This window comes from Momordica charantia (genome assembly GCF_013281855.1).
Source record: "Momordica charantia cultivar OHB3-1 chromosome 5 unlocalized genomic scaffold, Mcharantia_2.0 BLBB01000005.1, whole genome shotgun sequence".
Classification (NCBI taxonomy): Eukaryota; Viridiplantae; Streptophyta; class Magnoliopsida; order Cucurbitales; family Cucurbitaceae; genus Momordica; species Momordica charantia.
In genome coordinates, this window is record NW_028275163.1 from 19,124,733 (window position 1) to 19,142,136 (window position 17,404).

At 31.5% G+C, this 17,404-nt stretch overlaps 1 protein-coding gene across 1 annotated transcript; it reads left to right on the forward strand.

Annotated features, from left to right (window-relative positions):
* Positions 1–6,744: 6,744 nt before the first annotated feature.
* LOC111016632 (amino acid transporter AVT1A) lies at positions 6,745–14,069 on the forward strand. Its single transcript, XM_088124459.1, has 12 exons — positions 6,745–7,093; positions 8,923–9,206; positions 9,422–9,636; positions 9,999–10,022; positions 10,109–10,289; positions 10,385–10,604; positions 10,688–10,823; positions 10,915–10,931; positions 11,032–11,180; positions 11,479–11,522; positions 12,811–12,873; positions 13,836–14,069. Exons 1-12 carry the CDS (start codon positions 6,906–6,908, stop codon positions 13,926–13,928), a joined length of 1,614 nt encoding a protein of 537 aa, XP_087980585.1. The 5' UTR covers positions 6,745–6,905; the 3' UTR covers positions 13,929–14,069.
* The last annotated feature ends 3,335 nt before the right edge of the window (positions 14,070–17,404 follow it).

Sequence of the window (17,404 nt, forward strand, 5' to 3'; positions counted from 1 at the left end):
TAAAATTTTAATGTTGTTTTATTAATTATAAATTTAATTTAAATATTTTAACTAATTTTAATTAATTAATTGAAATAAAATAAAGTAAATAATTACATTAAAAATAATTTATTTAAAAGAAGAGAGATAAGAGTTTGGCACAAAACCCATCAAAATGAAAAGAAAAAGAAAGCCCTTGTCCATGGAAATAAGGAATACCTGGGAATAAAAAAATTTTCAAATATGTGTAACAAACAAGGGTTTTACTTGTCCATGTCCATTCCTACACAGAAAACCTCCAAACCAAGCGATCCCTTTCAGCTTTACATACTCGAAACTCCAAAACCCAATAACGGCAATGACCAGCGACATCAGCAAGCACGACAGCTTCCCAGATGAATGTGACGAGGGGTTGGAAACTATTTGGAAATAATATAACTTTTGTTTGGTACCGTTCTTGTTTCTTGTTTTTTTTTTTTCTAATTTTCTTAAGAAATATAAATATTTTGCATCTAACTATATTTATTGTCTCTTTTTTCTTAGGAACATTCTCAAAATTGTATAAAATTTTTGAAAACAACCATAACAAATTTTTCTTTCTTGCTCTCATTTCCAATTTGTTTCAAAACATTAACAAAAGAATTATTTTATCATACTTGAATTCGTGGATGTTGAAGCAATGCAATTCATTTTTCATTATTAAAAACGAATAAACAGAAACAAAAAACAGAAACGTTACCAAACGAACCCTTAATTATGAGTTTTCCTTCATCTACCTTATTTTCCCCTTTACTTCTAAAATTTGGCAAAGATTCCCTGTATATATGGAAAAAAAAAAGTCAAGCAACAATTCTTTCAAAGAAATTCATATATATTAAATCTAAGATGGGTTGAACACCATAAACCCACCTATAATTTGAACTTGTTACCTGTAAGACTCTATTTACTTATTAAGAATTAGAATGAAAATTAATCAGAATTAAATCAATCAGAGAGAATGTTATTCCTTTAACGTTATTTACTAAAACTTTCTAGAATCAAATTTGGAATAAGATAAATAACAATTACTAGTATTACACTTTATTCTTTCTAGCTAATTACAAATGCATTATTGTACTAATATATATATTTTTAATTAACATAGTAATACATTTTAGTTTATTTTATTACTAATAGCCAATATTTTTTATTATAACAATTTATTTAATATTAATACATAATGAATCATTAAAATAAAATCCGATCAGCTAAAATACTTTTTCTATTAGAACAATTATGATAATGTAAAATATTATTATATCTTATTATTCTAATATTTAATAATAACGAATTATATTTAAAAAAATATTGATATTAATTAACAAGTAAAATTAAAAAATTAAAAAACTACATATAAATTTATAATATTTTATAATAAAATCACATCAATTAATAAAAGTGGTACAAATTTTTATTAGAAAAAATTAGAGATAATGTCTTGGATGAGCTATTTTGAATACTTATTTTCACAAATGTCTAATGTTTACCAATTTTACAGTCTTAAATTTATGGATTTAAAACTTTTTCAAAATGTCAAATTTACGCTTATTTATGGCATTTATATTTATTATAATTAGTATTTTATTTAAATGCAAAAGATTTTGTAAAACATTAAATTATTGTGGGACCTAAATCAATCATTTTCATAATTCCCTAATTTACTCTTTAATATATTCTACTAAGGAATAAAATTTATTACAAAATATTCAATTATTCTCATAGTCCCCAAATTTACTCCTTAATATATTCTAAAATTTATTACAAAATATTTTTCCATGTCGGGATAAACGAAGGGCTCGAATGGTCGATGGGTGGTCGGCGACGAAAAAGAAACCTCGGGATAAACGGACGGAAATAATGGACGGGCGGCCGTAGACGAAGGAGAAGCTAGACAGTTCTGACGACGAAGAAGCACGCAGATGGTGGCCGGAGACGAAGGAACGAATGGAAACAGAACAACAGAGGATGAAGAAAAGTTGGAGGAATGAGGTTTTTGAATTTTTTTCAATAATGGAGCATTTTGGGGATTTTGTTAGTATTTTGGGGTTTTGGTATTTTTTACTTTTGGAAAGTAGGCCAAATTTAAAGGATTAAAAATGTAACCTCACAAGTAACCAATTTTGGATTTTAAAAAATAATTAATATTGAGGTGTAGATACAAAAGGATATATTAGTAAATTGAGTGATGGGTACCAACAGTTGTTTGATGACAAAAGTGTAAATTTTATACCTTAAATCATTTTATGTAATTATAGTCTCTAAATAGTCTATCAATGTATAAATTCCAAAAAATTATTAGTAGTATAAATGTAAAAGAAATATAAAATTATAAAACAATTAATTAAAAAAAGTTATGGGTCTCGTTAGGTAAAAGTAGTAAAATAATTGCAATAAATATGTGGGACCAAGAATAAGGAATAAAAATGTAATTGATAAGAGTGTTTGAGAAGAATGAGATTGACCATTTTTAAGAAATGAGATTACAGAGTTTTGAATTTTGATATGAGCTTGTATAACGGACCAACCTTGAGGACAACTGTGAAATATTTGGTAAAAATAGATACCTGTGAAAATAAGATTGCTAAATGGTTACCTAAATAGTTATCCCTTAGAAAAAGTGAACTTTTTCATACTATTTTCGTTCACTCTCTTTCTACGTTCGTTTATTTTAGTTGTTAATTTTTTCAATGGTGATAAGTCGGAGATAATGAACCTACCTATAAATATCTAAGTTGTTTCTAATTGAATTATTATTTTTTCTCTCTTTTTTTAGCCGCAAAATTGGATTTTCAAACTTTGTATTGTATTGCGTTTTTTTTCTCCTGCGTCAACACGAGAGAGACTGATGCAACGTATCAGTGACAAAATCGTATAACCCACGCTGATTCCTATTCTATCCTATGAATTTGTGTATTTTAGTGAAAGATATTTTGCAATAAAAAACATAAATATGAAAATATAGTTGTCTTTTTTTAAATATATGTTTGGTGTCAGATTTAAAATTGAATCTCAATTTAAAAAATCGTTCGAAGCTTTCAACTAAATACTTAGTTCAATTTAAAATAATATTAATGAATTGATTAAAATTTTTGTTAATAATATATTATACATTACATGTTTTATTTTTTTTTTAATTAAATTAGTCTATAACATGAAATAGTATATTTATCCAAAGTTTTATATTTTTCTTTTAATGTAATTCTGCATTTTGAAATTTCAAATTTAAAATTTGAAAAATACTAAAAACAAAAATATATTATTTTAGAAATTTCAAATTTGGATCACAAATTTGTAAACTATTTTAAAAGACAAATCAGATAAACAGACATTCAATTAATCAATTTGATTTAATAAATCTAAAAACTAGAAACACCATTCATATTCTCTATCCAATAGACCCTAATTTTTCTTCCCTGGCTAACCCATCATAATTATTTAAACTAATGAAAGATAAAAAGTACTTTTTTATGGATTAAATATATAACTTGAATATATTTAATAATATTTAATTTAAAAGTAATTGAAATAAAATATCCAATCTCAAAAGTGGATTTTCCATTATCTCTAACCTTTTTAATGTTGGATAACTATCCAGACAGATATTTAGTTTACAAGGCGAAAAAAAAATAATAAATAAATAAATAATGTTGCCAATGTCATCACGGAAAGACTATGACACTATATGATGGGTATGTCAAATTAAAATGCATCTAAAAAAATAATTTTTATTCTCTCTATCCTTTATCCTTCCAATGGGACCAAGTTTTTGCCTTTTAATTTATAGTAAAATAAGCGTTTTTACAACAAAGTGAGTTAGGACCTAACTCTACTCCGATCGCTCGTCCATAAGACTTTCAGGGTCAAGTGATAACTCTCCAAAAGAGAGTTATTTTAGTAAATAATTGGGTTACTTCGTGCATTAATGTGAGGATCTTTATCTAAGAAGAATGCTAAAGTGAGAAATTGAGCGGAAAAGTTAATTATCATATGCTAAATCCTCAAGTTGCTGAATTTATGCAAATTTCTGCTTGTTTTCCCTATTTTTGGTTTATTTGTGCAGAATTTTGACAAGTTGCTGGGGAGCAGTAGAATGCTAAAATTAGAGGAGAAATGTCGGAGCATTGTTGTGCCAGAGCATGTTAATGTTGGAGCATCGTTTCCTGCAGAAATTCTTGGGAAGCACAGTAACACGCATGATTTTTATTTATGTCCGTACAACTCGCGTTTTACTAAGTTTTGCCATAGTTTTCGGGAGAGCTATAAAAGCAACAATATGTGGGTTGTTTCATTATCAATCCCCAAGGGGGGAATCGATCCCAAGAGAGAAAATACTCCAAAAATGGTGTTGAAGTCGAGGAGAGCAGACCCATTCGTGGAAGAGCTAAGGACAGTGAAGAGCTGCTGCTGCCATTGCGTGCTGGTGGTCTCCATCTGCATTTTTCTCTCTTTCTCTAGGCATGTTTGGGGTGTCTCGGAAAGGAACCGAGTCGAGCTGGACACTAATATATGTTAGTGAGCTAGAGGGTAGGTTGATAACTGGTGAAAGTATACTAAATTTCCCCCTGTTTCCCATATCTGCTAGCCTCTCATTCGCATTCTGTGCTAAAGTATTTCTTTGCCCCAGCATCTGTTACTATAGTATTTATCTCTTGGATTTCATTTCTGCATTTTTGTAGTATTTTACTTAGTTTAATTAAACAACCACTATTATCTTTTATTTGCATTTTTTTGGTATTCTTAAGTACACGCTTAGAGTAACATCCTTAGTCCCTATGGATACGACATTGTTTATACTACAATCGGCGAGAATAGTGTACACTTGCACTTGCATTCACCTAGATTCTGGGAAAGCAACATCAGGCTATGTCACGAGTTGTTGGGTCGGGGAATACACGTATAAGGGAAACAGACACTTTAACGCTCAAGTTAGTCTTGGGTACGACTTAGATTGAGAGGTCGAGCTAGAATATCATACTTGATGTTGGAGTGCAGTCCTCTATTTATATATTTGGGAATACTGTTGATGTCTAACAAGCAATTGGGGAGTAGATATATCGAACCACAGGTGGTTGGGGCAGGTGCACCTAATCGTTGGTTGCACGAACGCGTGGTTGGAGGGATTCTGACCATTCGATTCTTTCAGGTCGTTCCTTCCCAACCCTTGGGGCGAAGCCATAAGTATTAGTCTCTGCTTCCATATGGTATAGTAAATCAACTTTTCCCAACATTGGCCCCCTCTCTAGTGGGTCGAACTCCCGACCTGGCGGAGAAGAGTTTTATGGAAGTTGGCGTCCTACCCACGTCGCGGGCTCATCATTACCATTTATATTTAATATTAATTTATTATTTTTTCTCGAAATTCTAAAAGGCGCCTGTTAGTGCGGGCGGAAAATCAGACTCATCAACTGGTCTTTCATCGTTTCACCCCCTTTGATCATGAGCGTTTCACCCCCATAAGACACGTGAACTTGAGCAACTGAGTGTGTTGGGCTTAGCACCACACTAGTGTGTAATTTCTTTGTGTGTAGGTGTTCGCTGAAGCTTCGAGGTTAGAGATTGAAATAAAATTCCTACGTCAACAAACACTTTTAAACATTTTTTTAATTCAACAATTGTTGAAATAGAAATTGAACCATTGAGCCAATCGTAGCATAGCCTCCAAGAAAAGACATCTATTACTATTCTAAAGGTCGATAATTCAATCCTCCATCCTACAATTATTAAACTCAAAAGGAAAAAAAATTGAATCATTGACTTTAGAAAGGAAAAAAAATATAGTTCTCACTTTTTGAATAGCATCATGCAAATAGTCTTCCAAATTAATTAATTAGAAAAGATCTAGTTTAAGTGTCATATCAATATTAAACAATGGATTGACTTAAATCAAAAGTAAACTAATGATTCAAATCTAGGTATAGCTCAACCGATCAAGATATATATTTTCGATGAAAAGGTTAGGAAATTTGAATTGAATTCACATATTGAATTAAAAAAGAAAAGGAAAAAATATATTTTTAGTCCTTAAAGCTTGAGCTAAGTGCCTATTTGGTCCCTGAAATTTCAAAAGAGACATTTTTAGTCCCCGAAGTTTGAAAAATAGTTCAAAATGATCCGTAATTAATTCGATCCTTAGTAGACTAATGGAAAAGTGATATGACAAGGTGAGGTGATAAATTTTAGATGATGTGGCAACTTTTATTAATTTTATATTTGTTTTTAGATTACATGGCTTTTTAATTACATGGCAAGTTGAAAACCACCTAGTCGAGAAAGAATGTGAAAAAAAAATTAAAAAGCCATCTAATTGAAAATCAAATATAAAATTAATAAAAGTTACCTCATCATTTAAAATTTGTCACTTTACTTTAACACATTATTTTTTCGTTAATCAACTAACAATCAAATTAACTTACGGATCATTTTGAATTATTTTTCAAATTTCGGAAACTAAAATAGTTTCTTTCGAAACTTCAATAACTAAATAAATATTTTAAGTCAAATCTCAGATAAAAAGTGATATCTTTTCAAAGAAAATAATAATAATAATAATAAATAAATAAATAAAACGAAAACCGACGCTGTCTGAAATTTTGAAAAAGGTGAAATAGGATTGGTTAGTGGCTTAATACTCAGACAGCCGAAAAAGTGGAGAGAAAAAGAAAATGTCATTGTCAAGTTTCCGACACGTCGGCCAGTGACGACACACCAACCCATACAAATTCGAACCGTCGGAACTCCCTCCCCGTGGCCACCGCATGAACATACGCCCTCTGTCTTCCGTTCCATCGCTAAACGCCAAAGTAACGTAACGAAAACAAATATTCGCTTCCTGGCTCACAAAATCGCTCCCAAAATCCCCGATCTCCCACGCGCCTTCTGCTTCCGCCATGGCCGAGAAGCGAACCGATCCCGATTCCGAGTTCTTTCTCGACGACGACGACGACGACGACGTTGAGGTCACCAAAAGCACGGATGATCGTAGCAACAGCGGTTACAGCGATGGAGACGACGCCGGGAACGACCTCGGACGTCGGAGCTCCACCTTCACTTCTCAGCAATGGCCGCAGAGTTACAGGTGCAGTATTGTTGTTTGTTGTACTGGTTTCTGTTCTTCTTTCGTTGTAGAGCTTCTGTAGATTTGTTTTTGTTATATAAAACGTTATCGCGACGGTTTTCGTTCTTTTTGGAGATATGAATATGATACTGCAGGATGTTAGAATCATTGAGTGATTATTTGTTACATTTAGTTCGGTGGTTTTCGTTTTATAGTCAAAATAGTTCACGTGTTCAAGTCGTTTATGAATGTGATTCCCTGTGCAATGGAGACATAAGGTGATTTCGGAAACTTGTTTTGCGTTACTACTGCAGTGATTGAAAATTAGTTGCATTTTTCAGTCTTTGTAAATGTAAACGAGCGATGAAAATCTCATTTGGTTACTGTTATAGTGATTGCGAATTAGTTGCAGCTTGGCGCATTTTTTCAATCTTTGTAAATTCCAACAACTGATGAAGTTCGTATTTGGTTACAGTTGTGGTAGTTGCAAATTAATCGCCTCACATTATCTGCGGCTTTGATGCATTTCTTCAATTTTTGTTTTGTTTATACAATTAAACTATAAAAATATTCTGCTCAGGAAAATTTCGCATCAGTTTTATCAAATATTATGATTATCGATATTCAGACCTCTTGATGCATTTGATAATGAATGGGTAGGGGTGGGAATAAAAATATATAATTCTTTAATCTCAAAGTGTTCCAGGTTTGCTTTTCCTAACCAGTAGATGAATTTTCTGTTTTATTATAAGTTTAAAAGTAACAGATGCACCAATGGATTTGTATTATAGCGACCATAGGTCTTCATCAATTGTAATAGCCTTCTCTAGGAGACTCACGCAATCATTAATCAGTTGCAGGGACACTACTCTGTTTTTTCCGCAGACATAGTGCCCAGTAGTTCAAATTAGTACCAGTAATAACCTTACTTTCTGGAAAATGATAAATTTTTGCACTCTCATGGCGTCTTTTCAATGAAGAGAAAGTTGTCTAGACTTCAGAGTACGGATGGAAATAGCAACATTTTCCGAGGTTTTCTTAACTAAATTGAACCTTTTGCTATCTCAAATCTGGGCAGAAATTTGGGTCGTTTGAGTTGTGTATTCATACATGTATAGTTTTCTGAAATTGTGAATTATGTATATTTTCATGAATTTATTTCTGTGAAATTCAGTTTGACTGACAGAAAAGAGGTGGCCAGACCTATTTTGTTTAACAATGAATGACTAATAAGAAGCACAAACGACCTTATCACAAAAAGCATTCTTGTAATTGTCCTTGTGACCTTTTGTATATTTCATATCAGCAATGAAATATTTGTTTCAAATAAAAAAAAAAGAAAAAAGAAAAAGAAGCACAAAACTTGCATAACCGGTTGGCAGTCTGGTAATGGCTTAATTTTTTTCGTCCCTAATTCACGAGTGCATTCGTGAATTTTATTCTCTTCTATACTCCTCTGTTTGACGTTCTTAGGTTCTGAAATATTCAAGTGGATTTGTCTGCTAGACTAAAATGTCTGTGGATAATCCAGCTAATCTTGTTTTGTTTATGTTTATGTTTATGTCCATCTGTACTAGTGGAGTCTACTTTCTGCTAAATATGATTCAGTCCGAATACAAAATTTATACCAAAGGTGCAAATTATTAAGCAAAACTTACTATTTTCCTAGTGTGAAATATGGAAAAATTTCTCTATTAAATATATGGATTTCTCTGGGGCAGGGCCATTGATTCTTAACATATTCTTAAACTTGAAGATTTGTTGTAAATGGCTCACATGTTTGAACTTTTTTGAGCAGTGGTACTTGGTACTTAGGTGTTGCTGTTTATCATTTTTTTTCTCTTTGTCAGAGAGACAACGGATTCTTATACAATCATGGCTTCACCAAATTTTGGAATGTTTCGTATTCCAAGTTTATTGCAACAAAGCTTGCAGAATCATAGTAGAAGTAGTTTAGACATGGACGGAAAGACTCCTTTATTATCTGATTATGGTGGAGCTGATCAAAATGAGGATTTGGATAAGATCTCAAGAATGCAATCATTAAGGTCAGATAAAGCCTCATATTCTAAGCAATTGACTAGTGAACTTCCTATTGCCCACGGTTGCAGTTTCACAGAGACTATCTTCAATGGTAATATATCTATGTTTTGTGTTACTTCTTACTTTTTCATGTATATTTTTTTTCTCTGAGAAACTCCTTGTCTGATATGCCTTTATTGTGGAAGTGCCAATAATTGTGGAAAGCAATGCCACTTGGGAGTTTCAGTAAGAAACAATTATACAAGGAATGATATAGGGACTATGTTCTTTTGTTGTCTTGGAGTGACTTGATTCATGTCCACTCAGGAATTAATGTATTGGCTGGAGTAGGACTTCTCTCTACACCATATACTGTAAAAGAAGCTGGTTGGGCTAGTTTGGGAGTACTAGTTCTTTTTGCCATTGTGTGTTGTTATACAGCGTCACTTATGAGGTACTGCTTCGAGAAGAGAGAGGGAGTCATAACATACCCAGATTTAGGAGAAGCTGCCTATGGAAAATTTGGACGTCTTTTTGTCTCTGTGAGTTTTCTTCCTTTGATGCTCTCTTTGTTTATTATCATCATCTGTACATTATCATTATGCACGTTTCTCACAAATGTTCTATTGTTTTTTTTTTACTTCCAAAGTGTATGCTAGGGTCCAAAATCGTTACTCTTTTATGTTACTGTGTATGAGAGGTCAATTCTGGTAACATTCATCTGCACTGAGCTGGTTGATTTTTTCTCCCTTGACGACAAAGTTCGTGAGTTAGATTTCTAGATTCAAAGTTTCTAAAAAATATTTTAGTGCTAGTGGCGTAATAATATATCTCTTATACATGCATAATTGTTGATTTATCCCAGAAAAATTGCTAACATTATGTTTCTCGAATTTTGATGCAGATCATTTTATATTTGGAATTATATGTAAGGGAGTCTCTAATCTACCTTCAACATTTTATTTTCTAATAATATTTCATTTCACTCATCTTTGATGTTCTCTACACTTTCAGAGTTATTGTGTGGAATTTATTATCTTGGAAGGAGACAATCTAACCAAATTATTTCCTGGAGCATCGTTGAGTTGGGGTGGTATCCAGTTAGACTCGATACATCTTTTTGGAATTTTAACTGCACTGATCGTTTTGCCCACTGTTTGCCTGAGAGATCTCCGTGTGATCTCATACCTGTCAGGTAATGTGTAATATACCAGACCAACATTTCTAATCTATGTTGGCCTTGATAATTTGGATGTTTAGATGAAACCATATAATTTATGTCTATTGCAGCTGGTGGGGTCCTTGCAACCATTGTAATAGTCCTGTGCATAATTTTTCTTGGTACAATTGGAGGCATAGGATTTCATCAAACTGGTCAAGTTGTGAACTGGAAGGGCATTCCTTTTGCAATTGGTGTGTATGGATTTTGTTATTCTGGCCATTCCGTGTTTCCAAATATTTATCAATCAATGGCAGATAAAACAAAGTTTAGCAAGGCACTAATAATATGGTACGTTGTCAAGACTTGCTTCTGACTTGGAATGCTCTTTACTTGCCATTTAACTTGATGTTTCAAATTTTTATCCTGTGCAGCTTTATTTTGTGTGTTATATTCTATGGGGGTGTTGCAGTCATGGGATTTCTCATGTTTGGCCAAAATACGTTATCCCAGATAACTTTGAATATGCCAAAACATGCTGTTACCTCTAAAATTGCAGTGTGGACAACAGTAAGTGTTTATGTTGCCTTTTATTTGCCACCTAAACTTATAAGCAGTTTGAGGTTAGCAATATTTCTGAGGAAACTTTATTCTTTTACAGGTTATCAATCCATTCACCAAATATCCTTTTTAAATAGGGGCATCATTTTAGAAAATCAAGTGGCGTAATATATTTTATCTTTGGACCAATGATTAAATTTGCTTCCTTGACATTGCTCAAATATGCACTGTTGATGAATCCATTGGCAAGAAGTATTGAGGAGCTACTACCAACTAGAATTTCAGACAGCTACTGGTGTTTCATTCTCCTAAGAACAACACTTGTTGCTTCTTCTGTTTTTGTTGCTTTCCTTCTGCCCTTTTTTGGTAATGGTGTTGGCTTCAAGTTTTCTGTAATTGGTCTACTTTCTTTTCTGAAGCCATCTTAACATAACGGACTGTAATGTAATAGATGATAATAACCTATTCAAAACTAAACTTTTATCTAGGACCCCAAAATTGTTAACTTCTCATGATAGTCAATGATTCAGCATCTGTATAGTTGATAATTCATTAAGCATGTAACTGTAAATCCAAATTGTTAACTTTCCATTAACAGATTTGCCAAACATGGCAGATGAATTGAGCGTAACTAAAAGCAAATTGCCATTTATCTTGATTGCAGGTCTTGTGATGGCTTTAATTGGCTCATTTCTCAGCATACTCGTGGTAAGTGCCTCTGATTGATTCATTTCTTGAGGAAACCTAATTCTTTGTTGTTTCTAAATATTGCTCTTTGTTTGAGCTCATAGCTCGTTGCACCTAATGATTGTTAATATGTTAATTGTTAAATGGTCAACCAGTTGGCTGTTAGCTGTTAAATTGTTGGTTAGCTTCTGGCAGTTATGTAACTGCCAGGCAATAAGCAATTGGCTTGTCAACTTCAGAAAAAGGGAGCTGGAAAATTCTCTATTTTATTATTTTTTTTAGTGGAGCTGGACAGACATTTCTCAGTTAGCAAAATTTTGAATGAGATTGATTTTTCCCCCTTGGCGTGTGTGTTTGTTATGTCCTTGGTATGAGACTGGGGTCGAGATCCTCAATTTTTCATTTATAATCGAAAAGAACTCATAAGAATCCATTTTAGAAGAATACAAAAAACTCCTCCAGCTTCAAGATAAGAAACTACAATTAAACCATAACCTGCCTGAAACATCACAATAGAATCCTCCCATCTAGAAATTACATTATGAAAAACGCTACTTAAAAACACGATAATTTAATCCAGACCCCCTAATACTACTAGTCCTAGAAATTACTTTCATTCTTCCCTACCTGAAATAAGATTAACCAGCTTCCTCCACCCTTTATAATTTTCCCCCTTTTGATATTTTTCTTCCTGTTGCACTAGGAACTGGAGTTAAATGCACCCCTGATTTCTTTAAGTATTCAATAAGAGCTCCAAATTTAAGTATTCATCTGATCATTAAGATCCACCTCATCCTAACTCGGAAGCTTGGTCTTCAAGGGAGAGCCAAGTTGATCTAGGTCTGCTCCCCACTGTTTTGCTTTGACTGAGATCTTTTTCATAGCTAATCAACTCCGACTTAAGATTTGCTGGAACGAAGGAAGGGCTATATTACTATACATTATATTTTCTTTGGATGTGTTCAAATTTTTTTCATGAATTATATATTCTTTAGATGTGGATACTTGGGATGGTGAAGCTTGTGCAATTGGCACATGTTATACAATAAACTGGAAGTGCAATTCTATTTCACTTGAGCAGTAGGTGAAAAGTTTGATGGAAAACTTTAAAATTATCATCCGTTTATGTCTTTGTCTATTAGCTTTCTTTCTTGGATCTTCTCCCTCTCCCCATCTTCTGGAGCCAATTAATAGCTGAACTGTGGTGAATTATCCAAGTTTGTTATCAGTAAAATATGTTAATAGATGAACTATTGACTTGTTTATTTGTGTTATTGATGTGTTTTTAAACGTATGATATTTGATTTAGGCGGTAATAATACCAACAATGTGCTTTTTAAAAATCATGGGAAGGGAAGCTACAAAGATGCAGGTAAGCATATCTTTAACTTTTTATTTTTCTCTTTTTAATTTAGTTTCGTGATAATCTAGGTAATGAATTAGAATATTAGGGAAATAGTTGTGTCAAATCCAACAATCCTTGCCCAAGAAAAAACAATGGATGATGGATTGTGAATTTCAGGTGGAAATTAATATTTAGGAGAGAAAACATAAAGAAATAAGTTATATGAAAGATCATATGTGGACTAACCTAACCTGATCACTCAACTTAAAAAATCCTCAACTTGATAATTGCTAGCTCTAATGACACTTTTTTTGTTTCTCCGTTTCGTTCTCTTTCTTTTCATCTATTCATAAAAAGTTTGTTTCTGATTCAAAACAAGATTACAATATAGCTTTATATTCCCCACATAATTGGCATGTTTTATCAAGTTTGAGCTCAGTACATGGATATTTAAACTTGTAAGATATTTTGCTATTTTGTGAACAACTTCAAATTCTATTGGAACATTTTTTTCCTGAGAGATCCATGTCTAAAAACATTGAAAATTATTTCTATTTTTAACAACTTTAGTATTCAACCATTATTACTAACACTATATTTGCTTTAATAGAATCTCTAAAGGAGAAAATGATCATTAGAAAACCTCCCTAGCTAGAAGATGGCTCAATCTGCACAAACTTTACGGTGAGACAATGCAAAGATGTAGGATAAATTGAAAATCTCACTCTTTGCATTATGCTCATAGCCCACCCCACTGAAGATCGTACACTTTATGAAAGAGCCTTCAATGGCTTGGCTTAGAAGAACGACAACCCGAACTTCTAACCAGGATTACATAATAATACTAAATAGTCTTTCATTTATCTTGACAAAAAAGAACATTTTCCATAAAATGTCTTTGATTCATTATGAAGATTCATGTTAAATGAAACATTATATTAATTACTTATTCATTTGTATGCTTTGTTATCCTTTTCGCTTGCAATCAGATCACTTCGAGCATCACCGTTATCGGACTGGGCATCGCCAGCGCGACTCTCGGGACATATTCTTCTTTGTCAGAGATTGCAGATAGTTACTGAAACAGGCACAATATGTATGCATAAATTTACTGTATGCTTCATGTCTGTAGTCGTTAAGCATCATACTTTTAGCTTTCGATATTGTCTGTTATCATCTAACTAATATGTTGTATCTTTTTAAGAGTGTGTTTGGATTAACTATTTTAAAGTGCCAAAATGATTTTTTTCGTTTTTCTTTTATTAAAATCTAGAATGTTTAGTAACAAATAAAAATTATTTTTGCAATAATCAAATTAGTTTATAATCAGCCTTGGAAGAATAAAATTGGTTATCCGAAAAGACTTTATGGTAATTTGGTATTTGTAAGAATTACTTTTAGATATATTGGTATTTGTAAGAATTACTTTTAGATATAGTGCAATCAAACGAGAAATTTTCTGAGAAGATTTTAAGATAAAAGTCAAGAAAAAGTTTAGAGAGAATTTGGAGAGACAAAATTAGAGAATTGGATATATATTAGAGAGAAAAAACTTTATAATAAGAGAAGTTAGAGGCCATAGATATGTTTGTTGGGAAATTGAAGATCCTGAATAATTTTCCCTTCCACGTAAATATCCAAACACAATCAAAATATATGAAAATATGAAGAAAACTGTAAAAGCACAAGAATAACGACACAACAAATACATCCAGTCTTCCACTTAGATGTGAGTAATTCATTAATAATTGTTTAAGGATTAGAATATAAAACTTTCCCCAAAAATATCCCAGAATCCTTTTCAAGCCCACAACCAGTAAGTCCCTTTTATTTGGATTTCTATTTATTAGAGATCAAATATCCTAATTTTTATAAGAAAATAATATTGTAATCCTTATAAGACAACAATATCCTACCCCCAGTAGAAATTGGTAATAGTGTTGAAAAATCATTTTCTCCGTACGATATGGTTTCCTATTTTAGTTTCATAATCCCAACAATGTGGAAAAATCAAGTTAGGAGAGAGTTAAAAGTTGGGAGAAGATTTTAGAGAGAAAAATTAGAGAACGAGAGGGCAGAAAAGTTAAAATAAGTGAGAGATATAACAACTTTAGAGAGAGAAAGGTGAGAACTTATGTGAAGAGATAGAAAACTTTCTGAAGAAAAATTTGGGAGAGAGAAAAAAGTTAGGAGAGATATATGTAAGAGAGAAGAAGATGAGTTAGAGAGGAGAAAAGTTTTGTAGAGAAAAATTGAAAGAAATGAATAAATTTTAGAGGTATTTATAAGGATAGAGCATTATATAATTTTAGATAAAGCATAAAATTTCAAAAATAGCATAATTCAAATCAAAGTTAAACTAAAATGTAATATAAAATATAGAGGTGTTCATCGGCTGTCAAAATCGACACTAACCATTGACCTTCCAATTTTCGGTCGGTGGATGTTTTTTTTACCCTCTTTCTGTAAACCAACTGACTGTCAGCGGTTTGGTTGGTCGGTGTTTTTTTTCATCTTCGTATAAATCGATTGACCATTGATAGTTCGGTCGGTCGGTTTTGTGGAACGTCGAATGTTGATTTGTCTCTCTATGTTCAGTGAGATACTTGAGAAGATACTGAAAGCGAGGGAAGGAGAAGAGGGAGAGACAAGGAGGGAAAAGAGGGGGAGAGATAAGAAGAAAAGATAAAAGTGAAAAAGTTGAAAAAAGCAAATTAAAGAAAAAATTATAAAGGGGAGAGAAAGTAGAATGAAGTATGAAAGGAAATATGAGGAGAAAAAAAGAAATAAAAGTGAAGAGAGGGAATGAGAAATATATGAACAAACGAGAGAGAAAGGGAGTGTTGTTGATAAAGAAGATGAGATTAAATATAAAAAATAAATAATGGCCATTCACGTGAATGGCAAGGAAAGATGTATATATATATATATATATATATAAAGAAGATGGAGGGAGATCAGCATCACAGCTTGAATCACGTGAATACTCCATACACGTGATTTGCATGAAAAGATATAAGAAATATAATAAAGGTTTTTTTTTCTACTAGGTCGGTTTTCTCATTTTTTCTATAGATTGACCGATCGACCAGTCAATTTTCCTTATGTAAAACTGCAGTCGACTCGAATTTTTGAGTAGAGTTGAACACCCATAATAAAACATACTCGGAAAATTCCAACTAGGATGTAAGGTAAAAATATTAAGAAAAATCAAATTTATGTTATATTTGAAAAAAATAAATAAAAGTTGTGGTATTTCTTAAAATATATATTATATTCATGGTAGGAAATGAATTTTTTCTAAACTAGTTAAAAGATAAATATTAGTAAGCATATGGAATTTGAAAGCGGTTTGTTTTTTTTTTTTGGGAATCTAGACAGCACAGCTTCGGATGCCCATTCAATATTGGATATATAAAATTATAGTTGTGCGACTTTAGATAGCTATTTGTTTTGCAGGAATATCTTATCAAAATGTTTGGGAATACTTAATAGTTATGAAAACATATTTAAATTATGTATTATTCTAACAATTCTCATACTAATCATTATATAATTTATATGTTAGCGTATATATCTTCTAAATATAATTTAACATAGTTTAAATTCATATAAAATTTTGTACTCCAAAAAATTCATATATATATACAATTTTTGTTTTTATTGATTTAATATTATATTTTTATGTCAATTTAGTTTATTTTGGGTGACTATTGGAAGAGACACTAGATTTCAATTAAAAAAAATTAAGATATTATGCTATTGAATAAAGATTATTTTATATCTAAACATAACATATAAATAAAATTGTATTTAATCATTTATCAACGAATTAGTGGATACATTTATTTTTAAAATAAATAAAAAGTAAATAAAATTAGTGAAAACAAATATATCTATACTATATTAAAAAGGTAGGATGTAGGAAAAGCATTTTTGGACACTTTTGCCCTTTACTAAATTTACAAATTATACCATTAATATATTATTACAAATATTAAATTAATTATTAATTATTAATTATCCATACTATAAATGCATGAAATATAAACAGTTGGAATGCAAAAAGTTTTCCAACAACATAAAATTAATTTTTTCTTTGATTAAAATTCATACTAGAATTTCAAGAGTTTTAGAATTTGAAAATTTTTTGTAACGTTTTATCCTCTACTACTATAAAAATAGGTTTCTTCTACATGTTTTTGACAAGTTTCAATACTTTTTTATTCTTAGTTCCTTCAAACATCTCTCAAAGATGATTCAATCATGAAAACATCTCGAGATATTTGTGACATATTCATCAAGTTGTAAGGGAGGCATATGTTGAATCTACATATCTCGGATACTAGGTTTGTGACATTACCATTCCACAATTTTACAAAGTTGAATAATAGTATATGTCAAGCAATCTTCAAGAATGAGCATATTTACTCTAAAAGATGAGTGTATAGTAAGTATTTGGATTTTTTTTTGTTACTATTGTTATTTTTCTAATTGGTGTGCTTTTTATTTGGAATGTTTCTTTTTTTTAGCAATTTTATTTAGTTTAGGATTTGGA